Here is a 14,070-nt window from a genome sequence, read left to right as displayed (position 1 = left end):
TACACTACCGTCACACCGAAAAATTACTCATCTTGCACCCTCATCCGCCAACCACCATTACCAATTCTCGCTGTTTCTGATAACTAGAAGAACACACAAGAAGAACAGAAGAAAACATCAAACCGCAGCAGGAACACAACCCACGTATGTCAAATTAGCACAGGTGGGTGCTCGATCGTGCTATGATCATCACAATGCACCCACATAAGAATGTTGAGCTAATTCAGCTCATGTTGGTAACAGCATTTATTAAAAAAATAAAGATAAATTAAGCCTTCATTCTACCGAGGCAAAGAATTAGGTTTACAAATTAATGGAAATTTTCCTAAAACCGAATTAAGCTGCAACAGAAATTTTCAAAAATATTATGTCCAGAACTTCCCATACCTATTGAATCAAACAGGGAAATTATACGTGAACATTCTCTGGTGTTGCAATAGAAACAATCTCCATGCTAAGCCTCTGTTACTGATGACTCCAAATAATCATGCATCAATTTAAACGATGTCCCCTGCGAAACCAAACTACTTCCGTCCCCTACTCAGCCTCTGCAAGTGATAATTGATGCTTCCCATTGACTTTCGGTTTTTGTTGCTCTGTAGCGAAAGAGTCAGGTGCATTAGGATAGACTTCAAGTAATGAAAAGAATAGAGCGAAAAACGGAAAACAAAATGGAGATGCATGATCAAAGGAGAACAACAGAAAACCTACCTGAGCCTCCATACAAGTACCCAAAAGTTCCTTCTGCTTTACACACTTATCATCACAGAGCTGGTTAGTAGCCATGCAGTTGAGAAATGCTATCATTTCCTTCATGCAAGGTTTGTGAAAAGTCCCAAATTTCTTTGGATTTATATACACCGTACCAACTTTCCGACCCATTCTATAACTAACACCTGTCCAAGCAAGAAACTGTTAGGTTCACTCAAATCTTGGAAGAAGAATCTGAAAATTCCAGTAGCAATTAAATCGAATAAATCATGGGGAAAGCTGCCATGAACATGACCACAACCATTGCTTTTATTTAAGTTAACACGACTACTTTCACCAAGGTGGAAGGCTCATGTAAGGTCTTATCCAGGAGAAAACCTGAAAATCTGGGTTCACAAAGTTGCACAAACATTTTACATAAAGTGGCAAATGCCGTAACCCCTTGCAGTTCGACTACTGACCCAAAAATGCCGCATAAAACCCAATTTGTTGCTCAGAATTCCAGTCTGCACTCCAAACAACTGTCTCGTCCAAAGACGGTTGTTGTAATCGGGGTGAATAGGTTACCCACGCCCTGTGACATAGGCTCCTAGCTGTTTTAATTCTATAGGTAAAGACTAAAGACCAAAGACCAAATAATGATGGTCCTGAAAGTCCTTTTAGAATTACTTACTGGTTTACAAGTATGCACATTCATCATATGCTTTTTCCCACTGCACCTTACAAAAGATTCGAATTGAAAATAGTAAAATAAAATTAAAACAGCGAAGCCCTGAAAGAACTGTATTCAATGGATGAAACGCACCCATCATTGTAAAATTCTTTATGCGACCAGTTCCACCATAACAGAAACAAGCGAGCTCACAAACTTTGACAGAGCAAAATTATAAAGCTTGAAACCAATAATACACACTCTCTCAAACTATCAAAACAATTGCAATTCAATATTACAAAGCTCGAAAATCAAGACGCGGCACAATCAAATCTTCATTCGATCATCAGCAAGCCCAAAAATGGTACACAGGTATAGGATTCAAAACAGTAATGAACAAAAACCCAGTTTGTACAGTAAATGAGCAAGAACAAATTAACCAATTGCAGCATCAATCAGCGAGCGCAAACTAACCCACTTGCACCGTAAACCAGCTAATAACAATTTATCCCAGCAAGAACATATTAATTCAGTCTAAGTGTTAATCAGCAATCACAAAATTGACCCAATTGCAGTGAAAACAAAAGAATGAGCACTAGATGCAAAATGATTATTATATTCAATTAAATTAACAAACTTTACATTTTCCCCCAATTATCACGACCTAGAACACCCTTTGGATCAAAATCAAGTAAAAAGTAAATAACAAACCCAATTCTACAAACACAGAAACGAAAGCATGACAAGTAGAGAAGAAGAAATGGAGGAAGGGAAGAGTAAATTACTGAATCGGTGGCTTTAACCGCGGAGAATGGCCACTCTAGGGCTTGCTGCTCTTTCGAATTTTTCTTTAATTTTCTCCTGGTGATTGATTTCCAGAGAAAACGCCGAAGTTGTTCGCAAATGGGACGGAGAGCAAAAGCTCCTAAATTGATTTGGGACTGGACAATTGGCCCAAATTGAGTAGCCCCGATTCAACTCGGGCTTGGATAATTGGCTTTGGGCTGGCCTTATTAAAATAGACAGATGAAATTAACAAAAATTAAAAAAAAAAAAAATATATATATATATATATATATATATATATAAAAGGTAAACTGGATTTCTATGATTCTCGTTCTCTCGGTCTCCAAACAAAAACTTTATTGTCACCCGGTACAGGTATATTGCCTCAATTGTCTTTGTGGCAGATATGTATTTGTGTGGTGCTTGTGTTAGTTGTGGTCAGGGAAGGGTTTTACTCTATGTCTGTTTGTGTAAATTCTTTCCATACCAATGTATTAGTCACTGGAGAATACGTATCCATATGAAAACTCATATAACTAGTAACGTTCATCAATTGCTATAACTTCTTGTAAAATAACCATTTTAATCTCAATCCTTTATATCAAATCTAAGAGTGAGTGATCATGTTTTACCTGATCACTTGGTGCATGAGAGCATTCTTATCTTCTCACTTTCATTTGAAGCATTTTCATTAGGTAGAAAATAAAACGGATTTTAACAACAGTTTGTTGGAGAAGTAATAATTCGTGTAGCCGTTGAACGTAATACGTGAATAATGAACTTTGATACTATGTTATAATTGAGTTTAAATGCTCTTCGTATATCTACCACAATTATTTATGCCCATCTAAAATTGACAACCAAGAAAAAATAAGAACATTACGAGTGGACATGCAACGATTTTTTAATTTCTCCGATAAAACCCTTGGGGGGGGCGTTTGTTACACCTCCTTAGGAGGGACTGGCTTGGACTAGCTTAAATAAGACTATAATCCTATGTTTGGTAAGGTTCTGGACTAGAATAAGTGAGACTTGCCTCGACTACAAGGCACTCCGCCCTTCGCTAAACCTCGTTAGCTAGTCCCCTGCTTTCGCTTGGTATTAAGTGGGACTACGGAAACGAGGCGGACATCCAGTTCCAGTTCACGGGGTCCGCTTCTTTTTCTGCATCACTGTCATCGTGGCCATGCCGTGGTGCTTTGAATCGGGAAGTTGGCTTTTTGAGAATTGGAGGAGTTCTCAGGAGGGTTGGGTCTTGGAATTGAGAGGGCTAAGATTTTTTTTTTATTTGATTTGGGGATTTTGAAAATCGGAGGGTTGAGACCTCCAAACCACGAACTCACCCCATCTTCCAAATATGCTTACGGATTTCAAGTGCAAAGGAGAAGGATGGAAGATTTGAATGTTGATTGTGAAAAGCGTCTAGTATGCAAACCAGATCTTGATTGTATAAAGGCTCTACATTTTGACAGCGAGGTAATTTGGATTCCAATACCCCAATACAAATTCTCTTAATCGATGAAGAAAATTAAGAGATTGATGCAGGATTTGACAGAGAGGGAATGATGGGGAAGAGATAAACGATGAAGGATATAGGAAGGAAAGGAAAGAAAATGTTCTTGGTTCCATTCATCTCCAGACTTCACCCTCTTTTTTATTAATTTTTGTTTAATTTTCAAGTGAATTAAAAATTGCCAAAAAATCATGGTATGTGACTTAGTCCGACATTGCACCAAACGCTTCACTAAATTAATCCAGCTTAGTCGAGTCCAAGCCAGTCCAACTTAGTCCCTGAAACTAATCCAGTCCGAAATAGTCCGGTGCAATAAACGCACCCTTGAAGTGTTTTTTTTTTTTTTATAAAAAAATTATAGTTGTTGACTTTTTTTGAATTTCGTATTAAATTTTTTGATGCGTACTCTCAGTATACCACACGCAAGAGTTCCTCTAAGACCTGCTGCATGTGTTATGAAAAGTCAAAAGGAGAAAATTGAAATCCTCTCCATTGTATGGAACAAAGGTAACAACTTACCGTTAGCAATCAAAGCCAACATTGCAAAAAGCGAAGGAAGCTAAAAATCATGTCAGATACTATAAATCGATGTCCTCCTAGTATTACGGCGGGCAGCGTATACGCAATTGGGCACACGGAAATTCCTATGATCGTTGGAGTGGTGAAGCCAATGTGGTGGTATGGTCGTCTATGATGGATTTGGATCCTCTCTTGAGGTAATGGAAAGGATCATCCTCATCAATCATTGTGGGCCGTTGAATTTTTATCCAACGGCTACAAACAGAAGGTTCCTTTAAAATTATAATGATTGTAGCCGTTGGATAAAAATCCAATGGCCCACGATGATTGACGAGGAGGATCCTCTCCATTAGCTTAGAAGAGGATCCAAATCCGTCTATGACCTTAATAATTTTAAAAACTTTATGTATATTTGTACATATATTATATTTGACTCTATAAACAGTTAGGACAAACTAAATTACAATCTTCTCTCATCTTGTGTGAAACTCTATTATGCACACCAAATGCTCGATGAATGCCTAAGTTGACTAGTATTAATAGTTTTCAATATTACACCATAGTTTTGTATAGCCATCCTCTACAAGCCTATACCGATCATCGATGTTGGCAAGAATCGATAAGTTCCTAACAGGTGCTCAACGAAATTGTCCAATAAATTTTTTTTTTTTTTCCAAAATTATGGCCGTGTTAGTTGAAAATCTTGGATCCACCACTAAACCCTTGATTATTATTATTTTTTTTAATTCCTAAATATTCAACACTCAATCAAGTTGATGGATGATGAGCGAGGGAAACAAAAAAGAAAAGTTGGTGGGTATATGGACCCTTCTCAATATCCAATGTACCAACAGCACTCCACTAATTTGCACCAAACAAGCAACTAATCAAGTTATTTTCTTCATCCTCCTTGATTGCCAATTGTCCATAATTCAAATTGCTTTAGCTTGAAGGCGTGTCATGGTTAGAAATCAATCATTTCATCAGTAATTATTAATTATCTAATCTCTCAAAGTATCTCCAATGTTATCCTTAAAATTGTTCCTACTACATATATGTTCTGGTATCCTCCAATGGGCCAAAAATGGAGTCCCTATAGCATAGGGACTCGCCATAGTACTAAAAAAAAATCTCATGTATAGGGGTGTTGTAGGAACTCTCAATGGGGAGGGGTTCCTAATCTTTTTGAGTTGGGTGATGTCCCCACCACGCGAAGAAGGCGTGAAGCTGTTGTGCAACTACAAAGAACGCACCCAACACGCGCGAATATTTCTTACTCGCATTAGTCAGGGGTGGCCCTCGCTGCTTTGTTCTTTTGCTTATCGATAGGAAATCAATGGTCATGATAGGTTTTTTTCTTTTTTTTACTATTTAGATCAACGAATGTGAAATTAACAATAGTTTTTATTTTTTTAGTCCCTACATTTAAGAATTCTACTATAACAACCTCCCTTTGGAAACAATATTCCTCTAAGAACCTAAATATTCTCTTAAAACCTGTAAAAGAGTCCTCAAGAGTGGTGGTAGAGACCCTAAATTAGGGTCTACCATTGGAGATACTCTTAAGGATTGAGGGTTGAAAGAATTAGAATATCTAATTTAAAATCAACTGGGAATGCTCCAAATGTTTAAAAAAAAAAAGTTTACTTTTATGCATTACTATGTTTTCGACGTGATATCCTCTCACTACATGTAATTTTTTGATAATATGTTTACTTACAATAAATGAGAATTGAAATCCTATTGAATCATTTGTGTTTACTTATATGATGAGTGTGGAGCAAAAAATAATCATAAGGCGACACGTGGATTTTTGGATAGAAGAGGATAAAAATACCTTTGAGGCATACTGGGATTTCTACCCGCAAGCAGCAAGCAAACATCCCTCAATCAAGTCAAAAGTGCCCAAAATATGTAACAAATTCAAAACTATTTCATCCACCCTCATCCTATATTCTCCACAAGGTAATTATTTCATAACCCCCAAAACATTTCTTTTAAATTGTGTTAATTAGTCAATTAATGGATTTATTACCTAATCAATATATTAATGCCTAATGAACTACAAATTACACCAAAAAAATACCACAAATGGCGGGTCCTTATTCTCCTAATAGGGCCGGCCATATCCCTATAAATAGCTCTCCATTCTCTCAAAAAACTACTTCCAAGTCTCTTGCAAAGCTCTACAAAATTATCCAAAAACTCTTCCCTCAAAATTCTAACTTTGGTATCAAGGGTTCTTCGACCAAAGCCCTCCCCCCAAGAAAAATTCATCGTGGGCGTGTGAGACTTTTTGGCCTTGACCAAAGGTGTGATTTGTTTTGTAGGTGCAATTTTGTCCAAGAAGGAGAAGACGGCAATTTGCATCCATAGATTGGTGTTTTCATTGAGAGCTGAGTCTCACACTCGTAGAAGACTCTCACATCCAAGGTTTTCTATTTTCTTGTCCATTTGTAGATTTTTCGTACATTCTTATTATTAGAATTTTTTATTTGCAAAAATTCTTTGATAAAATGTAAAAGAGAAGTACAATGGCTAGAAATTTAGAAAATTCAACAAATGAAAATTTCAACATTCAAGAGATGAAACCACGACGATCCACGAGGCTAAATGTGACAATAGGTGGACTGGCACCACCACCACGAGTTTCCACCACGGGAACCACCACGGTGGCTACCACGATAGCTACCCACGGCAAGGTCCATAGTGTCACCATCACGGCCCGAGCCGTGCCATCCAAGGAGGCTCACGGCACTAAGGCCACGGCCCAAGCCATGTCATTCCACGCCCAACATGAGCCCAATGTGTTGCTAAGCCGAGCCCAAGCCTTACACCCACGTGCATCATATGCCGAGTAGCCCACGTTCATGGCCTAGCCTACTCTCGCCAAGCAACTTACTCCCGCGACATTCTAAGCAGCCCAAATCGGCCCAAGACTATCTCAACCATCTGGACTAACAATCTAGCGGGGGGTATTTTCACCACGTTTCTCCGCAGATTTGACATTTTCCAATTCAAATCTCGTGCCCGGAAGGAGGCATATTTCTTCCAAGCTCTTCCAATCCAAATGGCGAGCGCCCTTGCATAATAGACAACCTTGGTGAATCAACTCTTGTAACACATCGAGATCCAACGTGCCCTGAACGAAGTGTCCCGAAGAAGGACAAGGGCAGACGAACCTTTCCACGAGTGTTCTGGCAAACAACCACTTGACCAATCACAAACCAAGCGTTCTAACAAATGACACTCCCGACTGGACCTCTGAGATAGTGTATACTCCCATCTTAGCGTGTGGAAGAGTGTGCACTCTCAGTTAGGCCCATGGACAAACATACACTCACTGTTAGGGCCACACTCTGATAATCAACATGAGCAACCTTCCAGGCGAAGTGCTCGTTTGCGGCAAAGCCCGCAAGGAGCATCTTCCACCTTACATCGGAGTAAGTAGCATAGAGGACGAAGAGAAGCAGTCACTCAATCCGGTTCAAGTTCAACCAGTAGCCTGTAAGTTACCCGCTCGCCTGCTAGGAACATACCACACCTACCGCATACGCAGCATAGACGAGTCGAACACATGGAAGAGCAGCCTAGACCAACAGGTCACCACCGGGGGCAGCCGATAGCTTTGCCACCCCAACAAAGGCAAATTCAGGAAGAAGTAGAAAGGCTCCTGACTGAGCGATTGCGTAATTTCCTGCGCAACGAAGTTATTGACAAGGCGTTCTGATAAGACATGACCAACATAAGCAAGTCATCTTTCAATGACAAGATCGAGCAGACGGGACTACCCCATTTAGATTGCTGGATATAAAAACTACTTCTGGTCCGACAAATGTAGCATCTCAACCTAATGACATGCTTGGGGCAGACGAATACCAGAAGGACACACTAGCCCAACTACCAAGAATTGGGGGCAGGCTAAGGATTATTTCGGTTATCCCAAAAGTCCAGTTTTCCTCTGATGTACTCACGATAATGATTTCCATGTTCTCCAATGCGAAGGGGTAAACCAATTCCCCAACACCTAAAAGGGTATGCTCTCCAGCGCGAGAGGATAAACTAATTGCTCTCCAGTGCGAGAGGGTAAACCAATTCCCCGACACCCATATGGGTCTGTTCTCCAGCACGAGAGGATAAACTAATTGCTATCTAATGCGAGAGGGTAAACCAATTCCATGACACCCATATGGGTTTGCTCTCCAGTGCGAGAGGATAAACTAACTGCTCTTCAGCGCGAGAGGATAAACTAATTGATCTCTAGTGTGAAAGGGTAAACCAATTCCCTGACACCCATATGGGTTTGCTCTCTAGTGCGAAAGGATAAACTAATTGCTCTCCAGTGCGAGAGGGTAAACTAAATCCCTGATACCCATCTGGGTAAGCTCTTCCGTGCGAGAATGCCACATAACTCAAAAGATCGAATGCTTGAAGATTAACTAGGCAACAAATGGTCAAGGGGCAGCAGCCACTTTTACACTTAACAGTTCACTCATCCGACACTTCATCTTCAGCAACTCCGATCTTGGCAGCTCCATCGTTGACTGCTCTATTTACGACAGCTAAGAAATCAAACTCAAGCAATTTCGTCATTTTTGGCAAGCAGCCTAGATGTGGCAGCCCAAACTGTTGCCCATGCCACACCACTTCCTCAGCCCATGCCAAGCCAATCCTTGGCTTCAATCAAGCCGAGCAGCATAAGCAATGGCCCCTGCCAAACCACCTCTTTAGCCCATGCCAAGCCGACTCCTGGCCCCTGCCAGTTAACATGTCGCACCACCCTGACGGCTGCCTTGTGACATCATTTTCCACAAAGAAGACAAGAAAAATGAAATTTTTCTTGCAACAGTGTGGCATGGAGAAAACGAAGAAATCAACGAAAGACGGTCCTTTGCACGGGTAATATGTAAAAGATTGCTAGAGGAGGGGGAACAAATATCCTCTAAACTTTCTCTCTCTTGTAGGGTAAAATAAATCACTCTTCAAAGTTGATTTAATAACCCACTTAAGGCGGACTTAAATAGGCTTTGATAGAAATTTATTTCCCTTTTCTAGAAGGATCTAATTTCCTATTAAAAAGGGAATCTACATCAAAATAGGAAGTAGTCCAAAGTTTCCTACAACAAGAAAATCTCTACACCTGTTGTCCTTTTTTGCGAGCAGCCCAATAAATGTGGGGGCATCCGTAGAGCCAAAAATAATCACAAGGCGACACGTGGATTTTTGGATAGAAGAGGACAAAAATACCCTTAAGGCATACCGGGATTCCTACGCGCGAGCAGCGAGCAAACATCCCTCAACCAAGTCAAAAGTGCCCAAAATAGGTAACAAATTCAAAACTATTTCATCCACCCTCATCCTATATTCTCCACATGGTAATTATTCCATAACCCCCAAAACATTTCTTTTAAATTGTGTTAATTAGTCAATTAATAGATTGATTACCTAATTAATCTATTAATGGCTAATTAACTACAAATTACACCCAAAAAATACCACAAATGGCCGGTCCCTATTCTCCTAATAGGGCCAACCATATCCCTATAAATAGCTCTCCATTCTCTAAAAAAACTACTTCCAAGTCTCTTGCAAAACTCTACAAAATTCTCCAAACACTCTTCCCTCAAAATTCTAACTTTGGCATCGGGGGTTCTTTGGCCAAAGTCCCCCCCCCCCCAAAAAAAATTCATAGTGGCCGCGTGAGGCTTTTTGGGCTTGATCAAAGGTGTGATTTGTTTTGTAGGTGCAATTTTGTCCAAGAAGGAGAAGGCAGCAATTTGCATCCACAATGAGTACTAGAGAAAGTGTGAGTTTCTCCATAAAATCTCTAATCCAATACTTGAATATCATGAACCAAATCAACTAGAGCGTACAGTTGATTTGATTCATTTTCCTTGATGTCCTACTGCATGTTATCAGATTCCTTACTTCTCCAATTCCTTTATATATTAAGTAAACAATCCTTAACATTGAAGTCATCTCATTATTCAATTTATTGACAAATCTCAAAGTACATCCATATTCACATGTAACGGGTATAATCGTTTAACCATTGCCTCTCCTATAGTATTCGTCAAGTGAGCAACACATGATCTATTGTGAGAGGATTAGTGCATGCATTCGTTACGTGTAAGTTTTTCTGTTATATCGTACGTACAATGTGACAATAATCTCCTTCTCAAACATGTTTTGTTACAAGCCATGGAACTCCAATCATCTTACCAAATAATTATGTCTTCAGATTTTTGCACTGCTGAAATGACTTCAGAAATTACAGCATGCATGTGCGAGTGATAAAAGAAAATTCGCAGCAATTGATCTCCATATATTTGCTTGTCATGGGCCATGGCTGGTGTGTCACTTCCAGAACAAAACTACAAAGTAAGTATAATATTATTCTAAATTTCATTTATGTATGCAAAACCAACAGCTTTTGAATATTCGTGGAACAACTCGATCTGCTTTTGTTTGTCTCTTTATATATCCAGGAGGCCGCCATGACAGCCAAACCTTCGATCGATAGAACCCTAGAAGGAGGATAGGCCAAGAAATTCTGGCCAAGCTAAAAACTGAGGTCCCACCTTATTTTCTGCAAAATTCTTCGGATTAAATTATGATTATTTGCTTCAAATAAGATAGATAATGTTGGATTTTGGGATTCTCTTGATTATATATTTCAAAAGTAATGTTTAAGATATGTATATTTCAAAGAGTAATGTTGAAGAAACTATTTTTTTTGTTAATACTACGACATATTTGTATTAAGAGGCGAATAGGTTATATAATCAGATCATCTGTGTAAGTCATAACGCGTTAGCGCACGTACTCTTTCTCTATCTATAGGCAAGATTCTATCCGGATCTATGAATCTTCTCAGCATCAAATTTTGAGATAAACCACATAATGGGACAATCATTACAATTTAGTATCAAGCTCGTAATTTTTATGAGTCGAACTTAAGACTTTTACGGTACAAGTATAGAAACGAGCTTTTGATATATGTATTAATGGAAGCATGTTTCATTCATCTTTAGTAGTGGCTCACTTTAGAAATTTTTTTTTTTTTACTAACATAAAACATTAGGGGTAATTTACATGAGGTTACAAAATATTTACATTAAGATTATTGGATCAATCAACATTTTATGCGTTTAAGGAGAGGTCAATGAAGAGAAAGTTCAATAAGTGATATTGATCTTAGTTTGGACGAAAAATTGTTTATACTAGCTTTAGTTGAAGGTCAAAATTGTGTCTGTTGACCTACGTTAGGAAATAAAATATCTATCAACCAATGCCAAACTATGAAATACCTACTAATCATATATATTTGGACGAGAAACTTTCAAAACACCAAGAAACTTTTAACTCAATTGCTAGAAATGAACTACAAGGCCAATAAACAAAGAACTTTCGAGGTACCAATGAACTATCCAAGAACTAGAAACCTATTACTAAAACACTACAAATGCACCACAAAGATGACGGACTTTCAATTCATTTAGTCATTTTTCAAGTCCTATTTAATTTGTGTGGTGCAATCCTAGCACATTTGACCTAAATTTCATGAAGCTTTAAAGTCCAGGAAAACTAAACGACTGTATCAGTTCGTATTAGATCCTAATGGAATGAGTTGGTGTCTCAGGCATATTGATATTTCAATCAAAATTATAGGATTAAACTTGCATACAAATTAAGTGTAACGGAACGAGGATATTGTAATGACTAATTGGCTTATTGTACGTTTGTTGTTTAGTAATATGAAAATAAAGTGTAGAATAAGATATTTGAAGTGCTAATAACAATTCCTTTGAGTATTTGGAGAAGTTGAAAAGTATTAAAATTTAGTTGGGCCCACCGACCCAAGGTTTTAATCGGATGGGGCCATCAAATTGACAGCCGCTTTGGGATTTTTTGGACCACAATCCACATGGAGTGGAACTTGCTATGTTTGTTTCCCAGCTCTAAAATATTATCATTTTGGATAAACTAACGATTGACTCTCGAAATTATTATCCATCGTTGAAAATTGAACCGTTGAATTATTTTTTTGTTACATTAACTATTTGAATTATTGAAATCAGCCAATTAATTTCTTACCATCAGATTTGATGAAATTTTATCCATTTTATCGTCAAATATTGGCACGATTTTACCCTCAAGAGTGAATTATGCACTAATCACGTACCAGTATTTGATGGTAAAGTAGAAAAAATTACCCAAAAAAAAAAAAGTTTAGGTCAATTTCAATTAGAATAATAATTCAAAGGCTCAAACAACAGCTTACTCCTTTTTTGTGCATTAGCCAAACACACAACAATGCTTTCTTAATTCAAAACTTCATGAGGAAGGATGTTATCTTTGTCCAAGTTTCCAAGTAGTAGTGTGTCTTTAGGAATTCAAATTTTGAAAATTTGTATTATTGCAGATTAGAATGGAGGAATAGATACTTGAAGAATGGGCAACTTTTGGCCAAGTCGCGTGATAACAGCGACATTACTTCTTGTTTAGGTAAAAAGTCTAACCTCTCACAAGCAGCACTATTTCGGCCAAGTCGAGTACAAAGTCTTCCTCTAAAGGCAAACCAATCATGACACCTGTCCTTTTGAGCTTTAGACTGGCCACTCCAAAGATTTTATGATCGAACTTGAAATGAGAAGATAAATATCACGAGACTAAGAACTAGTTAGTGTCTGTATCAAGATTCAATAATGCATATATACTTGATGAGATGATTGTGAAAGCAGAGCGTATATGAAACCTGATGTGCCCAAAATCGTTAACTAGTTAGTCTCCGTATCAAGAGTCAATATTGCGGATGTACTTGATGGAATGATTGCAAGAGGAAAGCATATATGAAACTTGATGTGCCCAAAATCTTCTACTAGTTAGTCTCCGTATCAAGCTTCAATGATGCAAATACACTTGATGGGATGATTGCGAGATGAGAGTGTATATGAAACCTAATGGGCCCAAAATCCTTTTCGGGAAAATGGAATTTATCGTTGAATGGTGTTTGTTTTGTTAATAAATGTGACATTTGAAAGAGAAAATATGTTATGTCGTCGATGATATACGTTTTTATGTTTACAACACTCACACACAATTGCAAGGCAAATTGTCCCCCTTCCTTGGAAGACGAAAAATAGAATAAGTCCTTAAACTTAGCTCAAGCGGTGAGTGATAATAGTAATGTGTTAGAATTAGCATAGCTAATCACCTCCAATAAGACCCCAAAAAATTGTTAAATAAGACCCACAAAGCAGATTACCTGTGGATCAATTTTTATTAATTGCATTAGCTGAACAAATTTCAACAAAATGCAATACCCACTTCTGCCCAACATGGCTTAAGATGAATACGACTGTACTAAGTGGAAGCCACCTAAGAACATTAAGAAACCTACCTACATCGAGAATGTTACTATAGCGGGATTCCAAGTCAATCACACACTAACACGTTACAGTCTGTGACTGAAAAGAATATCCTTACAGTAGCATTTCCATTGTAGTTCTTCTCGAACCGAATCTTCAGACAAAGGATTCTAAAACCCTTTTCTAGCAAACATGACTTAAATTGGTAATTATACCAATATAAAGGTGAAGAAAAACAATGGTAAAGGAAGAATGAGATTAACCTAACCACATGATAGTGAATAATGATTAACCCACAAGGTCCCCACTTGAACTAACCAACACCTTAATCACTCCGCACAATTTGTCAATTTTGTCCGGAATCCTTCATGAAAGCTCAGACAAAAATGTTGCAGACCATTCATGGTTTTTTTACCCTACCTCCCCCAAAAGCCCGAGTATACAGTATCTCAAACTAATAACGCATGCACCTCTAAACAAACCCGCAAGCTAAAAAAATATAAGTAATGGCAGTGTAA

The 14,070-nt window shown here is 38.2% G+C and overlaps 1 protein-coding gene across 1 annotated transcript; it reads right to left on the bottom strand.

The window, feature by feature from the left end:
- Positions 1–228: 228 nt before the first annotated feature.
- On the bottom strand, positions 229–2,287 carry LOC137716274 (uncharacterized). The gene is made up of 3 exons (XM_068455701.2): positions 2,149–2,287; positions 712–896; positions 229–596 (listed from the first exon to the last, which is right to left on the bottom strand). The coding sequence occupies exons 2-3, from the start codon at positions 880–882 to the stop codon at positions 525–527; spliced, it is 243 nt and encodes an 80-aa protein (XP_068311802.1). The 5' UTR covers positions 883–896; positions 2,149–2,287; the 3' UTR covers positions 229–524.
- Between the last annotated feature and the right edge of the window lie 11,783 nt (positions 2,288–14,070).

This window comes from Pyrus communis, chromosome 3 (assembly GCF_041283825.1).
Source record: "Pyrus communis isolate YQ-2024b chromosome 3, ASM4128382v1, whole genome shotgun sequence".
Taxonomy (NCBI): domain Eukaryota; kingdom Viridiplantae; phylum Streptophyta; class Magnoliopsida; order Rosales; family Rosaceae; genus Pyrus; species Pyrus communis.
The sequence above is the reverse complement of the archived record's forward strand: the minus strand, read 5'-3'. Positions and strand labels throughout refer to the sequence as shown.

Bases quoted from the DNA above. Each gene is read 5' to 3' on its own strand.
- LOC137716274 (XM_068455701.2), bottom strand. From the start codon at position 882: ATGGGTCGGAAAGTTGGTACGGTGTATATAAATCCAAAGAAATTTGGG. The intron at 597-711 runs GTAGGTTTTCTG...CTTTCGCTACAG, and splicing joins GTACTTGTATGGAGGCTCAG to AGCAACAAAAACCGAAAGTC.